Below are 17,778 nucleotides of genomic sequence, written 5' to 3' on the forward strand. Positions count from 1 at the left end.
GCATTTAGATCTTAACTCAAAACCTTTCTTTTCCAGAAAGGCTTGTACTTAATCAGTGTCTGTGACTACGCCATTTTTTAACCGACTGTCTTTCTTATATGTACATACTTTCAAATTTGCTATCCTTGTAACTATTTTTTAAACCTACTGCATAAAATGCTTTGAGATCATACTATTAAAGGTGTTATATGAAATGAGGTTTTACTTTAAATAGTTCAGAAACAAGAAATGTGGGAAATGTTATTTGATCAGAAAAAGTCATTTTTATTAAAATCTTCCTGTTCTTATTTTTTCTTAGTGAGGCGATGTGTTTAGAATTATGTTTTAGAAAGTAGAAAATCTTTTTTCCCTAAGAAATTTCTTAGGCATTATCAAGTAGAATAAAAAAAAACAGTACACACAGTTCATTGTAAAGTACATACATTGAAATGTGCTATCCTTATAACCATATTTTTAAACCTACTGTAAAGTGCTTTGAGATCACACTGTTAAAGGTGGTATATGAAATGAAGTTTATTATTGTTTTAAATAGTTCAGAAACAACAAATGTGGGAAATGCTATTTGATAAGAAAAAGTAATTTTTATTAAAATCTTCCTGTTCTTATTTTTTCTTAGTGAGGGGATGTGATTAGGATTATCTGTTTTAGAAAGTAGAAAATCTTTTTTCCTCATTATAAGAAATTTCTTAGGTATTATCAAGTGGAATAAACAAAAACAGCACACACAGTTCATTGTAAAGTATACATTTAAAAAAAACAAAGCATTACTTGCAACTAGTATCATACAGCAGTCATTTCATTTTAGTAAGATTTTACATTTTTAAACACGTTTATTACATTGAAACAGAATTACAACTAGCGTATCTCATAGTGCAACAATTTCTTCATTTTTCCAAGATACCTTTAAAATAAATCTCAGTTTTCTTCCTGTATCATTTAAGGTAAAGAAAAAAGACAAGGGTGTGGAAATTGTTTAGTGTCCACTCAGGGGATAGTTTTAAAAAGCTTCTCATGACTAGTGCTAGACAAGACTGGAGTCCCTTTATACTGTCTTCATGGTTGTACCATAATTCCTTCTAAAGTAAAATAAAAACAACTCTTCTGCCTTATATCTGTTAGGTCAGTGGTACACAAAGCACACGAGGCTACACATCTGAGACATCTTTAGATTGCATTATTGTACACCAAATGGCAAAAATTAAGCCCTTCATTTCCTGGGTACATGCAATCTTTTAGCAGGTATACTGATGCTGGGAGGTTATCTGCAGATTAACAATAAACGTCAAAATGGCTGTAACATATTTGAACATTAAGCTCATCCATAGAAGGCAGTTCTAACGGATAATATCGAAGTATTAATTTCAACCATGTGTTACATTTTCTGGTCAAGAGAAGGAATTAGATAAAAATGAGATCTGAGAAGAACTCTAAGGCAACTGCTGTTAACACCTTAAGTCATACCCAGTTTAAAGAAAATTTCGATATGTATTTATTTACAAATCCAGGCAAATAATGGACAAATCACCTTGGAAAGGAATACAGTGTTGTAAAGGGTCTGGTGCACTACAGCAAGACACATACTGACATAACGATGCTATGCAAGTACACTGTTTGCATAATAAAAATTTAAATTTGATCGGCTATTGCTTCCATGGTCTCTTCATTCTCCACTCTAGGTCCCATTTTTCAGACTCATACAGTACATGGGCTAGGTGCTGCGCTCAACAATGAATAGAGGAGGTGCATCCTACCCAACACTAGTCTGTTTCCGAACTTACACAACCCCGACGGTACCCATCAGATCTGCAATCTTTTCAATTTCACACAGAGATCAGACATGGTCACTCAAAGCCAACTGTCACTATATTAGAAAGCAATATAGGGACATCACCTCCAAGGAGTGATTCAGGATATATTTCATGAAATCCAAAATGCTGCATGTCTACAGTCCACGGGTTAGTCTCTTTTTCTTTCTTCTTAAAGAAAATGCATACACAAGTTAAACAAAAGTTACAGTGCGCGTCACCACTCATCTGCTTCTACAGTCTTCTATTTCATCTGCCCCAGGTGAAAGATGCATCCATTCAGAGTCTGATATGCCTCGAAAGTGTGGCTTGCAGTCAGGTCTCAGTCTTTGCTGGAATTGAGTCTTCCCAGCAGTTATGGCTTGGTTCCAAAAGACACCATTACAGCAATCAAAAAGGCAAATCCCTCGATGGAACCAAAGGCAACAATATGGTGAAGAAAACAAAAACTGTCTTGGATGTCATTACACTGTTACAAAATATGACAGATTAATTCATTAAAAACCCCATGGAAGGAATTATTTTGTATCTGTTGTTCGTTTAAGAACAGTGAGTTACAAATGCTCACTAACCACATTGGTATTGCACTAGACTCAGATGAGGAAAAACCCACATTATTCAATAAGGAACAATAGAGATAGTTAGAAGCATAATCCCTAACAGTAATCTGTATTAATTGCTTGGGAAACAAATTTCTGATTTTTGGGATAAACATGTTTTGATGTATTGAAAGCCCTAAGAAACACTGACATCATTTATCCTTAATATCTGACATCTTCCTTTCCAGTTTAAACCACTAACCTAGAGCAAATTAGACAAAGTGCCAAGGTTAGGTTCAATATGCAAAGCTTTCTCATAGGTTCAGCTCTAAAATCAAATTCAATTCTTTAGCTGTTAAAAGATGAGATAACATAAACCTTTTGTCCACAATATGCTGAACTTTCATACAAAAAGATAAAGCTGTACATAATTTTAATTTCTCTATAAACACTAAACAATAAATTGAAAATATTTAAATGGAAGAAATCTATAAACGCGCAAATACTTCACAAATAAGAAAACAAAACATTTCAAGAAGTATCAGTCTTTCTTTTTCAAGGTGAATGTTATTCTCGTGAAAAGAAACAAATCTCTTTCATCAATCTGAGGAGCTCGAAACCATATAGTGTTTTTTTCGCTTTGTTGTTTTTTAAATCCAATTAGTACAGAAAGTTGCTTCAATAGAACTCAGGGCTGTTTTGATCTTCAACAATATGATAAAATACACATCCTACAACTGCACCTCACAGTACAAGATCAATTTTGAAAACTAAATTCAGCAGCTTTCTGCCTACCTTCAGAAAACAAACTGAGGTACGTTTCTATATAAAGTAGTGTAATTTTAGTTTTGTTGGGACTGAGGTAACTTTTGTTATATGGGGGGAGGTAAATAAGTATGTTGTTAAAACATACAATAATGGAAATGATACATTTTCTCAATTACCCACTACAGAAGATAAAGCTAGTCTTTCCTGAAATTCCTAGAAACACAAAAACACCTTATCTTAAAAATAAGTTGTTATATAGTCTCTGATGATGACACCAAAATCAGTCACCGTTATCTGAGCAAATCTGATGCAGTGTTTTTTGGCAACGTCAAAATTAACAAGTTGCAAGTACTGTATTTGGACTTATTTCTCCAATATCTAATTCATCTCCATATAGATCATTTTAGCAAACCTGGAGAACAATACTGAAGGTTTCATGCCATACAGCTGGTTTCTTAAACTAAAAAGGTTCATGGCTTAAATCTGTATTGCTTTCTCGTTAAGTTTAATATTAAAAAACTTGAGACAATGCAAACTACTTTTAAAAGTCATGGGAGTGATTACTGAGCCTGAGACACGTAAAATGCTTAAGATGAAGCCAGGGACATTTGATCAATTTACAAAATAAAATGATTTTAAATGGGGTGGGACTAAAAATAAAGTAATGAGCTATACTTGCTTCTGTTCGGTGATTCTGCTCTGACACAATCATAACTGCAACAACACAGACTCATTGACAATGATGTGTTGCACACTGCTAAAAATGACATTAAAGGGCATAATCTCAGACAGGGGAAATCTCATCCCAAGCGGAGCAGGAGTGCAAAGGCAGTAAGTGAGCCCCAGTGTCTGGCGTGTGGTGTGAGCTCCTCTCTGGTCCCCCTGGGCCATGTGCTAGGAGAGCTCAAAGCCCGTGTTCATGCTGATGGCATAGCGCAGCTTGTCCCGCAGGATGCTCTTCTTGCTGTAGTTGGGGAGCTTGAGGAGGTTGAAGCAGGTGGATGAGGTGGGCAGCCGGCCTCCCGGCTCCTTCTTGCGGATGGTGAAGAAGCCTCTCAGGACACTGCCCAGCGTGTCTCCCGTGTCCTACAGAAACACACCACAAGTCTGAAACGGTACTGTCCCGAGACAACATTTTTCTTAACATGGCCTCCCAACTACAAGCACAGAGCTCTTCAAAGGGGACTGTATTAACAGACCATATTGACATTCATGTCATCGTGGGTTTTTTTTTTAATCGTTAAAAAAACCAATGGGAGCACTAGCAGTGAAGTGAATGCACTTAAAAAAAAACACAGAAAATATCTTTTTACTACCCTGAGATCAAATTAGTTTAATATGCCTGCACACCAGTCTATATGGTTTCCCTGGAGACACGAAGCAGAGAACACCTACGGAGTGTGGGAAAGCGAATAATGATCAAAACTGACTTCGCACTGCCTCACCTGATCATCGGACACTTCCACGCAGCGGATGGAGAAAGGCGGCTTGAGGTAGGCGAACCCCAGGAGTGGAGGTCGGGAACAGCTGGTGACAAACTGCAAACCGATAACAACAGCTGAGATTATAACCGGGATCTCCAGATAAGCATTAAGGAGCCTGTTAAACAGTCTAGACACTGCACAAAAAAGTGAGACCAAATCTTTCTAGTGTCTTTTTTCTTAGAATGAAAGAATTTTACTGTTTAAGAGTCTATCATTTTTACATTTTTGCAGTCTAAACAGTTCACTTTATTTTATTTTTCTGCATGTTAGGCACAGCCTTTTGTGTCAGACAGGATGACAGAGGATTACCTTAAGGAACATGGCTCTCTCCTCGGCTGTGAAGTCATTGGATAAAATGTCCCACAGCCAGATTATTACCCTGTGACTACTATGGAAGCCACCATAATAGACTGTATGTTTCCTGTACAAAAAAAAATGGAATTATGAGATCAGCTGTATTTGTCCTCTATCCTTTTCCACTATTTTCAGTACATGCAGTTCCTAAGACCAGTTTCCACTTGCCATCGTAGCCAGTACGCCACAAAAGAGATCTAGTCAGGTGACATAACTACACATCCAGCCAGGACACGATTCATTCCCTGAAGGTTGCCCCAGAGATCTCAAACAAGAATCCCACGTGTGACCCCATGCCATGCAGAGTCAGCTACTATTATTTAATAATAAGTCCGCATGGGAGGGGTGTTACCCAGGTGGCCACATGTCCCCCCAGCCTTTGTCAGTCATGACCTATTAATAACCGCCATCTACGAACTGGCTTCATCACTCTGCTCTCCTCCCCCACTGAGAGCTGGTGTGTGGGGAGCGTACTGTCACATCATCCGGGTGGGGCTGCACACTGGTGGTGGTGGAGAGTCCCCAATACCTGTAAAGTGCTTTGAGTGGAATTTCCAAAACAGCGCTACATTTTTTTAAAATAAACCCTACATTTGTACTGAGCCCATAGCTATTTTTAAAGAAGCTAGCACAGTGGCCATGCGCGTCTTTGTCCCCAGACCACACCCCTTGCCCGAACACCCACTTGAGGTCCTCCAGGTCAATCTCGGCATTGTCCCCGGAGATGAGACGCTGCACCTCAGGGGTGGAGAACATGTGCAGCCACTCGGGATTGATGATGCAGCGGAACCCGCGGATGAAAGCTGTCGTTTGGTCTTTGATCTGTGTGTGCATCCTGAAGTGAGCCATCAGGTGGATGTAGCTTATCCTGAACAGAAGGCATGAGCAAGGAGCATCATCAGATTCAGAATCTAAGTTAATTATATCAATGTCTGTAACTATGTAAGGTACTGCAAAGTGGCATATATGAGTTCATTGAATCATGACCCCGTGTCAAAATAATTTAAAAATTTTCACATCGATTCCATTCATTCCCTACTACTTCCTTCGTCACTGCAGCAGAGATAATCCCAAAAGACTGTCATTTTGAGTTTCACAAATCTTTTTTTTAGAAAAAGCCTTCAGAAAGATCTGTGGAATTACGTGGGATTGGACGACTCACCCTAAATTGTAGGTCATCTCTGCTAAGCATGTACAAATGTTAGGGAATGACCATGACCTTTAAAGAAACCAGCATGGCATGTGGTTAACTTACTTGTTTTCATTAGTGACTGGGATAGTCTTTCCCCCAGGAATCAGTTCATGGCACACCAACTGTGAAGAACAAAGAGCCTGAGAGCTTTAACTACTAAAGAAAGAATCACATGTGGAATCCTGCCTTAAGGTTCCGTGATCACATACTGATAGCTAGTAATGTTCCAAACTCTCTACTGATGTGCAGTAAAGCATTTCTGTAAATTAAGATTGTATAGATAAGACTTTCTTCTGTAAGCAAAAAAATCTCAACTGAAGAAGAGAGCTGACATTACCTGTCCCATGACATCTTCATCATATGACAAGGTTAGACCCAGGTCACTGACATCCCCATCATAGCGCTAGTGTTAAAAAAAAATATGATCATGTGAACATTTTGGTCCAATTTCACCTGAATCGTACATTTCTGGCTGCAGTTAAACACTCTTTAAACAGACACATTTGCTCTGACGGCCTGCACGCATCCTTCTGGAAGATCTGTCTCTGTACAGCTTGGTAGAGTGTGCCCTGAGCCAGGCAGGACAAATAAGAGCAGGAAGGAGACTTCTTGCTGATGTCCCTCGGTAATGGCACTGACAGTTACAGTCATTTTAAATCAAGCCCCAAGCAATAATTTTCAAAAACAACAAGCAACATGAATAATGACACTTATTTAGTAAGGTATAATTTTATTACCTTGATAGAGGTGAGGTTTTTATAGAACTCAGAGTCCAAGGAGGGCAGTTCGTCGATGGAGCTGTAGAAGGTGCTGTGATGGTGCCCAAGGACTTGACTCAGGAAGAACGAGGCGAAAGGCACGTCCACCACAATTCCCTAAACAGCACAGTGACCAGCAAGTTTGGACTCTCATAAGGCAAGAACTAAAATACGCTAAAGAAGACATCAGGCTAATCACTCCTTGCAGAAACAAAAGGATAAAGCTGCCCCAACCAAGAAGGGTTCCAAATGACAGGAAATAAAACAGGCTGCTCACCTGTTTGTTTGACTCTTAATGATCCAAAAATTTGATTAAGAAATTCTGCAGTGCCTTCAAACCTGTAACATTTCTCTCTCGTTGATTCTCTAGACATTTGTGATCTTGGCTCACCTCATACACAGCCTTGCCTAGCATCTTGCCCACAAACTCAAAGAGCTGCAGGTGGTTCTCGTGGATGTAGGATGTCGGGGAAGGGTACAGTCTCTCATTTCCACTGGTGGTCTGTGGCAAAAGAAAAGATCAACCTTTAGAGTTCATTAGTTCTAAGCAGTCGCTCTGAATCATCACGTGTGCTGACATGTGAACCCGTCATACCCGGAAGAGGTTGAGAGCTGGGTTGAAGACCTTTTTGATGATCTCCTCCAGGAACTCTTTGAAGACTCCATCTTGGTCGATGCCAGCCTCATCCACCCCAAGGTCATTGACGAACTTCACCCGAATCACCCCCTTGATGGAGTTGACAGGCAGCCGGCGCAGTTGGTCATAGCCATCCTGCAGGAGGAAGAAAGAGACGACCCCCCTAAGACTAAAGGCCACGTGCTAGTAGGGTGGTTACAAATACGTTTCTGGCTTGCAGTAATCATACAGAGAGATGTAGGGCTCTGTTCATTAAAATTGTAGCATAGACCTAGCACTCATCTTATGCACCTGCTAGCATACTTGATACAAGGGATTCATTTAAAATTCTTGTCGAGACCCCACAGTTAAATACTTTTCCCTGAATTACACATGTGAACAAGCCCTAAACCGTTTCAACCCATCCGATACCTCCAGCATTCGGGAGCGGCGGATGGTGATGTGAGTGACATGAGGGGAGGCAGAGCTCGTCTCCACCAATCCCAGAGTCTCCTTTTCCTTCGTCACTATGTTGCGGAAGAGCAAGACTCTCTAGGAGGAAGGAGAGAATATATCAGCAGGCAGTGGGATGAGGCAGGTTCTTGCTCCTACAATAACATAATCTCAAAGAGAGATAAAAAGAAATAAAAACCCCACCGGAGTGAATCAAGCTGATAGGTAAAATCTACATTCTTCCATTATTCAATACTTACATTTTTATGAGGAATGACGTGAGGGATGTACTGTAGTAAGAGCTGGGCTCTCTTCTTGCCCTTATCCAACTCTTGAAACAAAAGACTGGGCTTGAGGTCTCTGATCAAAAAGAGAGGCAAGTAAATCAAACTGTGCTAAATGAAATGATGCACTAGTTTTCCGTTTACCCCCTTTCACAGTTCGTATCTGGCCATGCATCCTCACGCAACACGATCACTGCTGTGCAGCACCAGCGCAGGCGAACATCCCGAGCACTCACTTGCGCAGCCAGTGGTCATCAGGGGCAAACCTCCTGCGACAGTCCCGCTCGTACAGGACCATGAGCCAACCGTGAACCGAGTGGAACAGGTCCAGCTTCTCTCCCTTCGCGTTCTCTACAAACACACAAAGGAACACAGGAACACCGGGCATTTAAAACCGAGAACTTCTTCACGCAAATTATTGTGGGCGTATGGAACACTCCACACAGCCATGTTGCTGAAGCTAATACGTTTGATTCAAGCTACACATGGATGAGATCCTCTGATCAATAAGCTACATGGGCTGAATGGCTTCCTCTCACCTCTCCTGTTCTTACATGATCCTTGTGGCTGAGGAAATTGAGGAAATTGGGCAAAACCCACTCTGTAAGTCAAGGTGTTTGGACAAAGCTGTGGTTTTGCACAATGGTATCTGAAATCCGATCAACTCAAACATCTGTATAAGACCATGATAGCGTAACATTATATTGCTTTGGCGTAAAAAACATTTTTTGAGCTGCATCCTTAAAAACATGTTAAAAAAAATTAAAACATGATAGCACCCTACATTAAAGTGAATATCTGACTTCCTACCTGAACTGCACACATACTTAAGAATACAATCAGATAAATGGTTACATTTTTAATATACATTTTATGAGTACATTTACCATCCAATACAGCTGTGTTTTCCCTTTTTTCCCCTGTCAAAAGTTAAGTACTTGAAAATCTATTTTCCTGTAGCACCAGATGTGTGTGTATAACAACAGGGGACTGAAGGCACACCAATTCACTATTGTTCTGCACTCACCCAGTATCCCATCCCAGATCATCTTGTACACAAAAGTGTTTAAGAAGGAGGAGATGGTGACCAGCTCTTCTAATTTAAACGAAATCTGCTCCTCATAGACTTCAATGTCATCCAGGATCCTGTAAGCAGACAATGCCAGGAACATGATTCGGAGAGCAAATGAGATAATATCCACAACTACCACAAGTGGTTATTTCTCAAGATAAAGAAGGAAAATGCCAGGTTAGAGCTCTCCCACCCGCCCCTTCACTCCAGCACCTGACATATTAGCTGTAGCATTAGGTTTTGCCCCAGTCTAAACTTAGTATGCGTCTCCAGCTTACGTGATGAGATGGCGGGAGCAGTCACAGAAGAGCATGAGCATGGCCAGAAGCTGTTTTGATTCTTCTGTGTCGTTATTCAGGCATTCTAAAAACAGCTTCAGACCCCCATGGGGTCCTAGCTCACAGATAAAAGCCCAGAGTTTGGGCAGCAGGTCATCCAGGTACGTCAAGCCTGTAGGGAGAGAGAAGGTGTGATACTAGATTCCTCCTGTCGCTTCATATCCTAATGAAATGCTTTGACAAACCTCAGTCATGACCAAGTGGAACACAACAGCGATGCAGTCAAAAATACTGCGCATCATGAAAATTCGGCTGATGGTTTTTTAATGCAAGGGTTTTTGCAGATCGCAAAAGGAAAAAAAATTCTACTGTCTGTTGCCCGTCTACTTTGTAATTTCTAACATAATTCTCAGTCAACATGCCCTGTAAAAGTCAGACTCAAAAGTTCAAAATGCAAAAGAAAGAAGAATTCTGAAGAATATCATCCTCATCACTGCAATGTAATGATGCAGGCATGGATTAAAGCAAACGCAGCTCATCGCAGATCCGCAAAGTAAAGAAATTAAAGAGCCGTACGACCGGAGAAAAAGCAATCAGTTTTAGTTACTGGCTTTAGGGCTCTAACGCCAGCCGGCGTTCATCATGGAGTTCACACCTGTGAGGATCTGCAGTCTGATCTGGGTGAGCGTGGTGAGAGCAGTCTGGTAGAGCACACAGATACTGCACACCTTCTGCACCTCCGCCGAGTCCACACGCTTCCCCCCCACCGGCTTCAGGATGTTCCTCACAGACGCAGACTTCTGAAACGCCCTCTTGAAAAGGCCTGAGGACACACAGAACAGGAGCTGTCACCAGGAACGGCTGGCAATCTAACTGGCTGCGGACACAGGCACCCTTTCTTTTTGATTTCCTGGACTCTGTACTGATTGTTTTCCCTTGAAACCAACTCTGGACATGTCACGTGGTTGAAATAAAGGTCACAGGGTGATACAGCTGTTGGTCACAATTGCTAGCAGCTATATCACACTGCAACTCACAGCTGGCAGCCCACCTAAGCTCAGCAGGTGTGAGCCTGGCCACTACCTGGATGGGAGACCTCCTGGGAAAAACTAAGGCTGCTCACCGTGCGATCTGTGTGGGTCCTAATGCCCCAGTATAGTGAGGGTGACGCTATACTGTAAAAAGGCACTGTCCTTCGGATGAAACGTAAAACAGAGGTCCTGACCCTCTGTGGTCATTAAAAATCCCAGGGGGCGTTTACCCCTGCTATTTCTCATTGGCCTTTACCAATCATGGCCTCCTAATACTCCCCATCTATAAACTGGTTTTGTCACTGAGAGCTGGTGTGTGGTGAGAGTACTAGCACTAGTATTTGCGTGGAAGCAGAGCAGAAATCTTTAAATCTTTGAAGTATCACCATACCACTGAGTAGTTGCAGACAGAGTGGGAAAGGAGCTCCGTCTTACTCACTCTTGACTGGTAGGTTGTTCTGTGATGTCGCTGCCTGGGCAGGTGCGGGGACCGGCTCCTGGCTCTCCAGTTTCTTACTCAGAACATCACTGAAGAGGGTCCGGATCACTGGGACCCCCCACAGGTACTGCAGCTGCTTGGTGACCAAAGGCATGGACTCGTTCAATCTGGAACGACGCAAGGAAACGGAGTGAGAGAGCGGCCTCGGTCTGAGCAACACAAGTGCAGATGCCAACCTCATCAAACGCCGAACATAACATAATACTCCAAATCACTGTCAGATTGCAGAAAGGTTCTACTGACCCATAATCGACGGTCTGGGAGAACCAACCCAGGACTGGGTGCCAGTGTGTGAGATTGGACTTCTTCTGAGACACATATCTCTGGCAGTAAGATAACATGTCTGTCAGGTCTTTCACAAAGTGATTTGCCTCCTCCTCTAGCACTTTCTCTGTCAGGTAAGCCAGGTGGATCAGGTTACCTTAAGCAATAACACACCGTTAAAGATCAGTAGCATATGCATGAATATCAAAGTTTCTACTGACCCACATGATGAGAATATATACTGTACACAATTATTAGGATGGCCATTTTAATTACCACATGTGTCATGTCTTACTCTGAACAGTGTGATTCAGTTCTTTGATCACTGTCTAAATAATGTATTTTAAATGCATTCAAAGTGCTCAACATGCTAACAGACTACACTCCAGACAACACTGACTCCAATCAGTGTTGTTATGCACTTTGCCGGAGACTATTAATATTTTCACAAAGCAGTAAAAGAACACTTTTCAACGCATCATTAAAGAAAGGGGTATTTGACAACAAAGGTGCAACATGCAGTATATACTGTATATATCCTGGATAATTTCAACAGAGCAATATTAATTTAAAAATTCAAGAGATGTATGAGAGACTTAAAAACCTGATTTCAAATTAAGCACACAATCTAGATTTTAGTTTACTAAGGGATCTTTCCTACCGAAGTATGACAAACCAGAAAGGAAAAGTGTAGCTAGGAGAGTGACATACCTAGCAAGCACAATGTGTGGCTTCCTTCAAGACAAACACAAATATCCCCGCACTGCTCCTCACGGCTCAGGAACAGGATAAACTTTCGGAGGAGGTCATGGGTCTGGATCACAGTCATGCACTGCAAGGATACCAGCAAATCATTTTCACAACAACACTTTTTGGCTTTTACTTAGCCAAACCCATTTGAAGATTGGTGCCAGTAATTGTTTAACTGCTGATTGCCTTTATACCTATTCTAGTCCATCAAAGATCACAATCCAACACAATTCTCTAATTCTCTAGGTTACTTTAATCCTAAATAATTTAAGATCTGTGAAGAAAAAATTACATTCATGTACTTAAGATGTTGATGATCTGAAGGACTAGAGTTAGGAACCCAATCCCCAAAAATAAAACAAATACTTGAGTGTTTACCTCCGGGGTTAGACTGTTAAGGTGAAAGATGATAGCTGGTACAGACATGATGTGAATCAGGAAAGACCTCAAGAGGTTATCAGAGAAATGTGCAGCAACAACAGGCCTGCAAACAAAAGGAAAAAAACATTACAGATAGTGTGTCAAAAGCAACCACATCAGCACACATCCTTCAATGACAATAACGAATAAAAGTATAAAATTCAAGTGACAACTGACACAAAAAATACCTTAATGCCAGTGTAAATACAGCTGTTAGGGATCCTTTAGAAAGAGAGGGTCTGGCCCTTGCTAATCCGTTTGTTAATAAAATCTAGAAGAAATATGAAAAGAAACAGGATTGTCAGTCTACATTACAATTACACTATATCCAGTTTTATTTTTCATATTTGAATGCATTACATTTAAGAACTTTAAGCTACCTGCAAGACAGTATAAAAGCCCTTCTGATTGAGATGGCCCATGATGTTCTCACAAATACGGTTTAGAGCAGGCCGAAGAGCTTCCCCTGTAAGAAGAGGTACATCATTTAAAGCCAGTGACAGTGTGTGTTACCTCTTTCGCATGCATTAAAAAGATCATCTGACAAAACTATTAACAGGAAAGTTCTAGCAAACTTTAAAATATCAGAAATACACAGAGAATGTGTCTGAGAGAAAACGTCGGCAAACCGATCTGCTGACACAAGGAGTCTACAACATCTTTATAGGACAAAAATCCTACAGTTACAGGACTGTAAATATAGGATTTGTCCTGAAAACAACTGCAGACATTACGGGAGACATCCCAGATCCTGAAGTGCCCAACACTCACCCTTCCCTCTCACAATCTTCCAGTTGGATGTGTCTGTGAAAGTCACTAGCATAGTGAGGTACAGAGTCACCATTTTGTTGTCTTGAAGGATATCAGGCTAAAAGAAAGATCAAATAAATCAACTAAATACCCTCATAAAATGCTAACCAACACCTTTATTTATTACCAAAGCACAGACGGTTTAGGCTAATTCACTTCTTCCATGTCAACCAAATAGCACAGTATAAGTATTTACAAATGTTTTCAAAGAATTTTAGTGAATTCGTTATGATTCATATGTCTAAGACAAGTTTCAAACGTGAATATGACAACACCAAATCGGATATTTCTCACCAGTGCTAGTTATTTTGTTGATGCTATAATTAAATTTCTCAAATGTTTGTAATCTTATGCAAAAAAAATAGTTCTGACATAGTTCAAGGAATTATGATTTACAGAATTTTAATTGAGGAAAACCTACTGACCTTTAGCTTCTTCAGGAACTCACAGGACACCCACAGGATATCTTTTATTTGCTTGATCCATTGGATGGTGAGGTCTTTTGAAAGAGCTAAGGACACATACCAAACCTATGGACATACAGAACACTGAATTTAAAATGCCAACATCAGTCAGGAACTTGAAATACTCCAGAATAAGGGATCAGGAATACAGAATGTGTACATTAAAAACAGAGAATGTTTAAAAATGAAATTAACATTGCAAAACGTGTTTTCTTACTTGTGCAAAAAGAAAAAAAAAAACAGGTCCGGGGAAACTTTTATCAGGAAAAATTAGAAATGTTTACCTTGGGTTCGTTTTCAACTTCCATACTGCCAAGTATACAGCGACACAATTTCTCAAATCTCTAGATAAAAATAAAATGAAGCCAAACAATCAAACCATGATGACTTACAGGACACACATTTCAACTGAATGCAAAACACTGTGAATACATACCACATTTCTACCACTTCATACAATACAGACGTTAAATGAAACATTAAACACAAGGAAAACTGACATCATGAGACTACACAAAGATCCCAAATCCTCACACACCGTTAAAAAACAACCTGACAGATTCACTACTAGATTCTCTGCGTTTCTCAGCAGATGAGAAAAAAAAGTCTAACAGAGATAACACTCACCACTTTGTCTTCTTTTAAGTTGAATATAAATAATAACTTTCTTGCAATTTTAAAAATGGAAAGTGCATTTCTTTTCCAAGATCCAGTATCACAGGCTTCGAAGAATTCATCTACTTCTTTCCTAGGGAATCAAGAGAGTGAGCAACAGTCTGGTTACCGTACCGCTCATACTGCACATGCTGTTATTTTGCAGGGTAGTTAAGTCATTTAAGAAGCGGGGTGATGTACACTTGCTGCAGTGTTCTGACGGACATGACAAGTGGACCCCAGTCTAGCAGTGCCCAACAGAGAGAAAGCTTGCTGGCCTGACCGTATCTGCTTCTGCAGTTCGCAGCGGCAGAGGAACCTCCTGACAAGGGCCTGGATTTGCGTGGCCGCCTTCTCCCGCTCCTTCTGGCCTTTTCTCTCCTCGCGGGCCTGCCGGGCTTTGTCCAGGAACTGAGACTTGGACGACTGAACTGTGCCAAACATCTTTCACCCCTGAGGAAAGACGGGAAACGGCACCGACAGACTCACAGCAGGTACACCAAATACTTGCCCACTTCACTTCAGCCCTTTCCTTTTTTTATGAATAATTATTCATGAAGAAAATAAAAACTGCACTGACGATAACATCACGTTTCTGAAAAGCAAACTGTTGTTAAGAGTCCTTTCATCTTTTTGACAGAAATTACACTGTCTATTCTGATGCAGTACAAACCTCTGTTGTGGTTTACTACTTTTTCAAGACAGCAAAGTGTACTTAGTTTAAGGGCTCGGGACACCATTGTACTGACTTGCAGTCAGGCCCAGATAACACGAATCCTTCTGGAAACTGCAGTAGAACCCCAATAAGTCCAGCAAAAGCTGATCAGGGTGTTGTCTCAGCAGGTCACTCTGAATAAACCATCTTGACAGAGGAGGCTGACACACAGCAATGCACGAGCTAGCAGGGATGCTAAACCACCATTCACTGATGTGGAAGTAAAAAGTGGAATCATTCAGCACACCGCCCAGTTTTAGTAGTAGTCACAAGAGTGCTAACTTAAGTAGACTAAAATTAGCCTAAGGGCACTGACTTGCAAAACATTTACTAATATTCCTTCTATCTCTACAACATCCCCGAAAAAGACTAGAATAAACAGCAAGCCATCATACAGAAAAATATCATTGTTGCTCATACGAATCACAACGCTTTTTACATGGAACATTTATCAAACATTAACAAGACTGTTTTAAAGCCACCACATAGTTTATGGCGTGTAGTACTGCTAAAATATGTAGACAGCAAGCAGAAAGCCACTTTCACATCCATACACTGCAAGGAAACATTTCAATAGGAAAGACACTGACCTAAGGCGTTTGCTCGTCACAGGAGATTCCCAGTTCATTACAGACACAACAGCATGTGCTAAATTTTCCCTTCAAGGCCCAAAATAGCCAGAGTCCTTCCGGAAACTGCAGTAGAACCCAAATTAGCCCAGCAAAAGCTGATCAGGGTGTCATCTCTGGAAGGTAAAAATAAGTATATACTTTCAATTCCTTTGCGATTCAGCACCACACAGAATACAACATCGCATCTCAGGGTGCGTATGATGTCTTCGGTCGTGTTCCTTCCAAAATAATTATTACTCGCATTTTGAACCCACAAAAGTTCAAAAACCTTTTAGCCCTTGGTCTTGACAGCGAGTTGCCTGAACTGTCAAAATGCTGATAACACCAGTGTATTTACACTTCTAAGAAAATAATACACTACTACCGTGTAACATGAATTCAAAGTTGCCAAGTAACAGCAACTAGAACTGAACCGATGTACCAACATAGAAAACCCGTCCGTTGTCTTTTTCCTGTGCAATATATTTTATATATTGATATAATAAAGCTTAATGGTGTCTACAATCGTACCTATTACTAAATGTTCAATTAATGTTGTTTTCAGACATACTATGTCGCAATTTCTTCGCTCTACAAACAACGACAATCATAAACGTGAATTAGTTAGACGATGCGTGAACGCACTCAGTCAACAAAATATCAAATGCCATAACCCCTTCAGCTAAAGAAAAAGCTGTAAACAATAAAAACAAAACCCATACACTGAAAGCAGCCATTAATCCTTTCGGTGTTACCACAAAAACCTTCCGGAGGCACAACAACGCTGTTTAATACATCACAAAACATTAAAGATAAAGATCAGAAAATACAGAGGATCTAAAATCAGTATAATTACAGTCACAAATTTCACGCTATATTGATTTTATTTGCATTACTCTTTTTAAAATAACGAATTTTCATGCAGCAGTGGAACTATTTTTGCATGTGTGGGATTTCTTTCACGGTTACTCCCTCTGCGGGGCAGAGGTGATTTTTTAAGGACTCTCTGAGGGGCAAAACAAGCAGCGAAATTATGGACGTTGATATCTAAAACTTTTTTTAACATCTTAACCATGATTTCATATAGCATTTAATCAATATAGGCAAAGGCTCCCACGATGTAAATATTCAGTTGAATTTAAATAATGATTGTGTTTTCGACTTTTAATTTTCGCAAACGATTGCTGTTTCAGTGCTGGCACCAAGAACTGGGGTTGGAAAAAAAGTTACATGTATTCCTATGGTTAATTACACAGTATTGTGGCAACGTTAAAAAATCCTTAATGGGATGTATCATTATGTACAACTACCATACCGTATACCATATTCTGTTTTTTTGCAGATAACACCTTCATTAGAATCAATATAACGGTGTTGTCATAGAGTGCCCAAATAAAAGCGTTAAAGCAAATGTGTACCTATGCTTTAAACTCGCTTTAACTTAATACCAACAGTGAACATGAAGCTATATAGCTGACCTCTGTTCAGTGCACATAGAAGAGATTCATCTCAATGTATGTTTTAGATTTCCGTGGAAGGACCTGTTTGCTTCTATGTTTTAATTGGTGGATATTGTGATTTGAAAACGAGGTGCTCTTTGGGAGGCGTTTTAGAAACATGCGTCTAAGAAAAATGTAAACAAGAAATGTTTTGCTCCTTGTACAGTCGGTGTACTAAACTCAGCTAAGTGACTGTTTCCTGCGTGAAGCTATAGTGTATTGATAGGGCAATATGCACAGAGCGAGATGAGTCTACCGTATATGCACTGTTGATTGGTTGGGACTATTGTTTTTGACGGGTATTTTATGTTGCTTGTTGTTTTACTTACTTTTGTACGGTGATGCCAAAGACAACTTTCTACCCCTTTGAAAGGATAATAAAGTTACGTATATACTGTACATTATGAATAGAACTCGCCCCTTACGACGCCCTGATAACCCTCTGATAATTGCACGGT

The 17,778-nt window shown here is 40.3% G+C and overlaps 1 protein-coding gene across 1 annotated transcript; it reads right to left on the bottom strand.

Moving 5' to 3' along the window:
- Positions 1 to 564: 564 nt before the first annotated feature.
- On the bottom strand, positions 565 to 16,565 carry ube3b (ubiquitin protein ligase E3B). Its single transcript, XM_088935991.1, has 28 exons — positions 16,544 to 16,565; positions 15,801 to 15,955; positions 14,779 to 14,948; positions 14,469 to 14,589; positions 14,126 to 14,185; positions 13,803 to 13,907; positions 13,339 to 13,435; positions 12,948 to 13,033; positions 12,756 to 12,838; positions 12,526 to 12,631; positions 12,109 to 12,229; positions 11,377 to 11,554; positions 11,074 to 11,240; positions 10,259 to 10,426; positions 9,604 to 9,775; positions 9,281 to 9,399; positions 8,490 to 8,604; positions 8,230 to 8,329; positions 7,949 to 8,068; positions 7,496 to 7,672; positions 7,292 to 7,402; positions 6,880 to 7,017; positions 6,480 to 6,545; positions 6,206 to 6,264; positions 5,636 to 5,818; positions 4,906 to 5,017; positions 4,558 to 4,650; positions 565 to 4,198 (listed from the first exon to the last, which is right to left on the bottom strand). Exons 3-28 carry the CDS (start codon positions 14,937 to 14,939, stop codon positions 4,007 to 4,009), a joined length of 3,210 nt encoding a protein of 1,069 aa, XP_088792117.1. The 5' UTR covers positions 14,940 to 14,948; positions 15,801 to 15,955; positions 16,544 to 16,565; the 3' UTR covers positions 565 to 4,006.
- Positions 16,566 to 17,778: the final 1,213 nt, after the last annotated feature.

The sequence above is a fragment of the Atractosteus spatula genome, chromosome 17, assembly GCF_055471065.1.
Source record: "Atractosteus spatula isolate fAtrSpa1 chromosome 17, fAtrSpa1.hap1, whole genome shotgun sequence".
NCBI lineage: Eukaryota > Metazoa > Chordata > Actinopteri > Semionotiformes > Lepisosteidae > Atractosteus > Atractosteus spatula.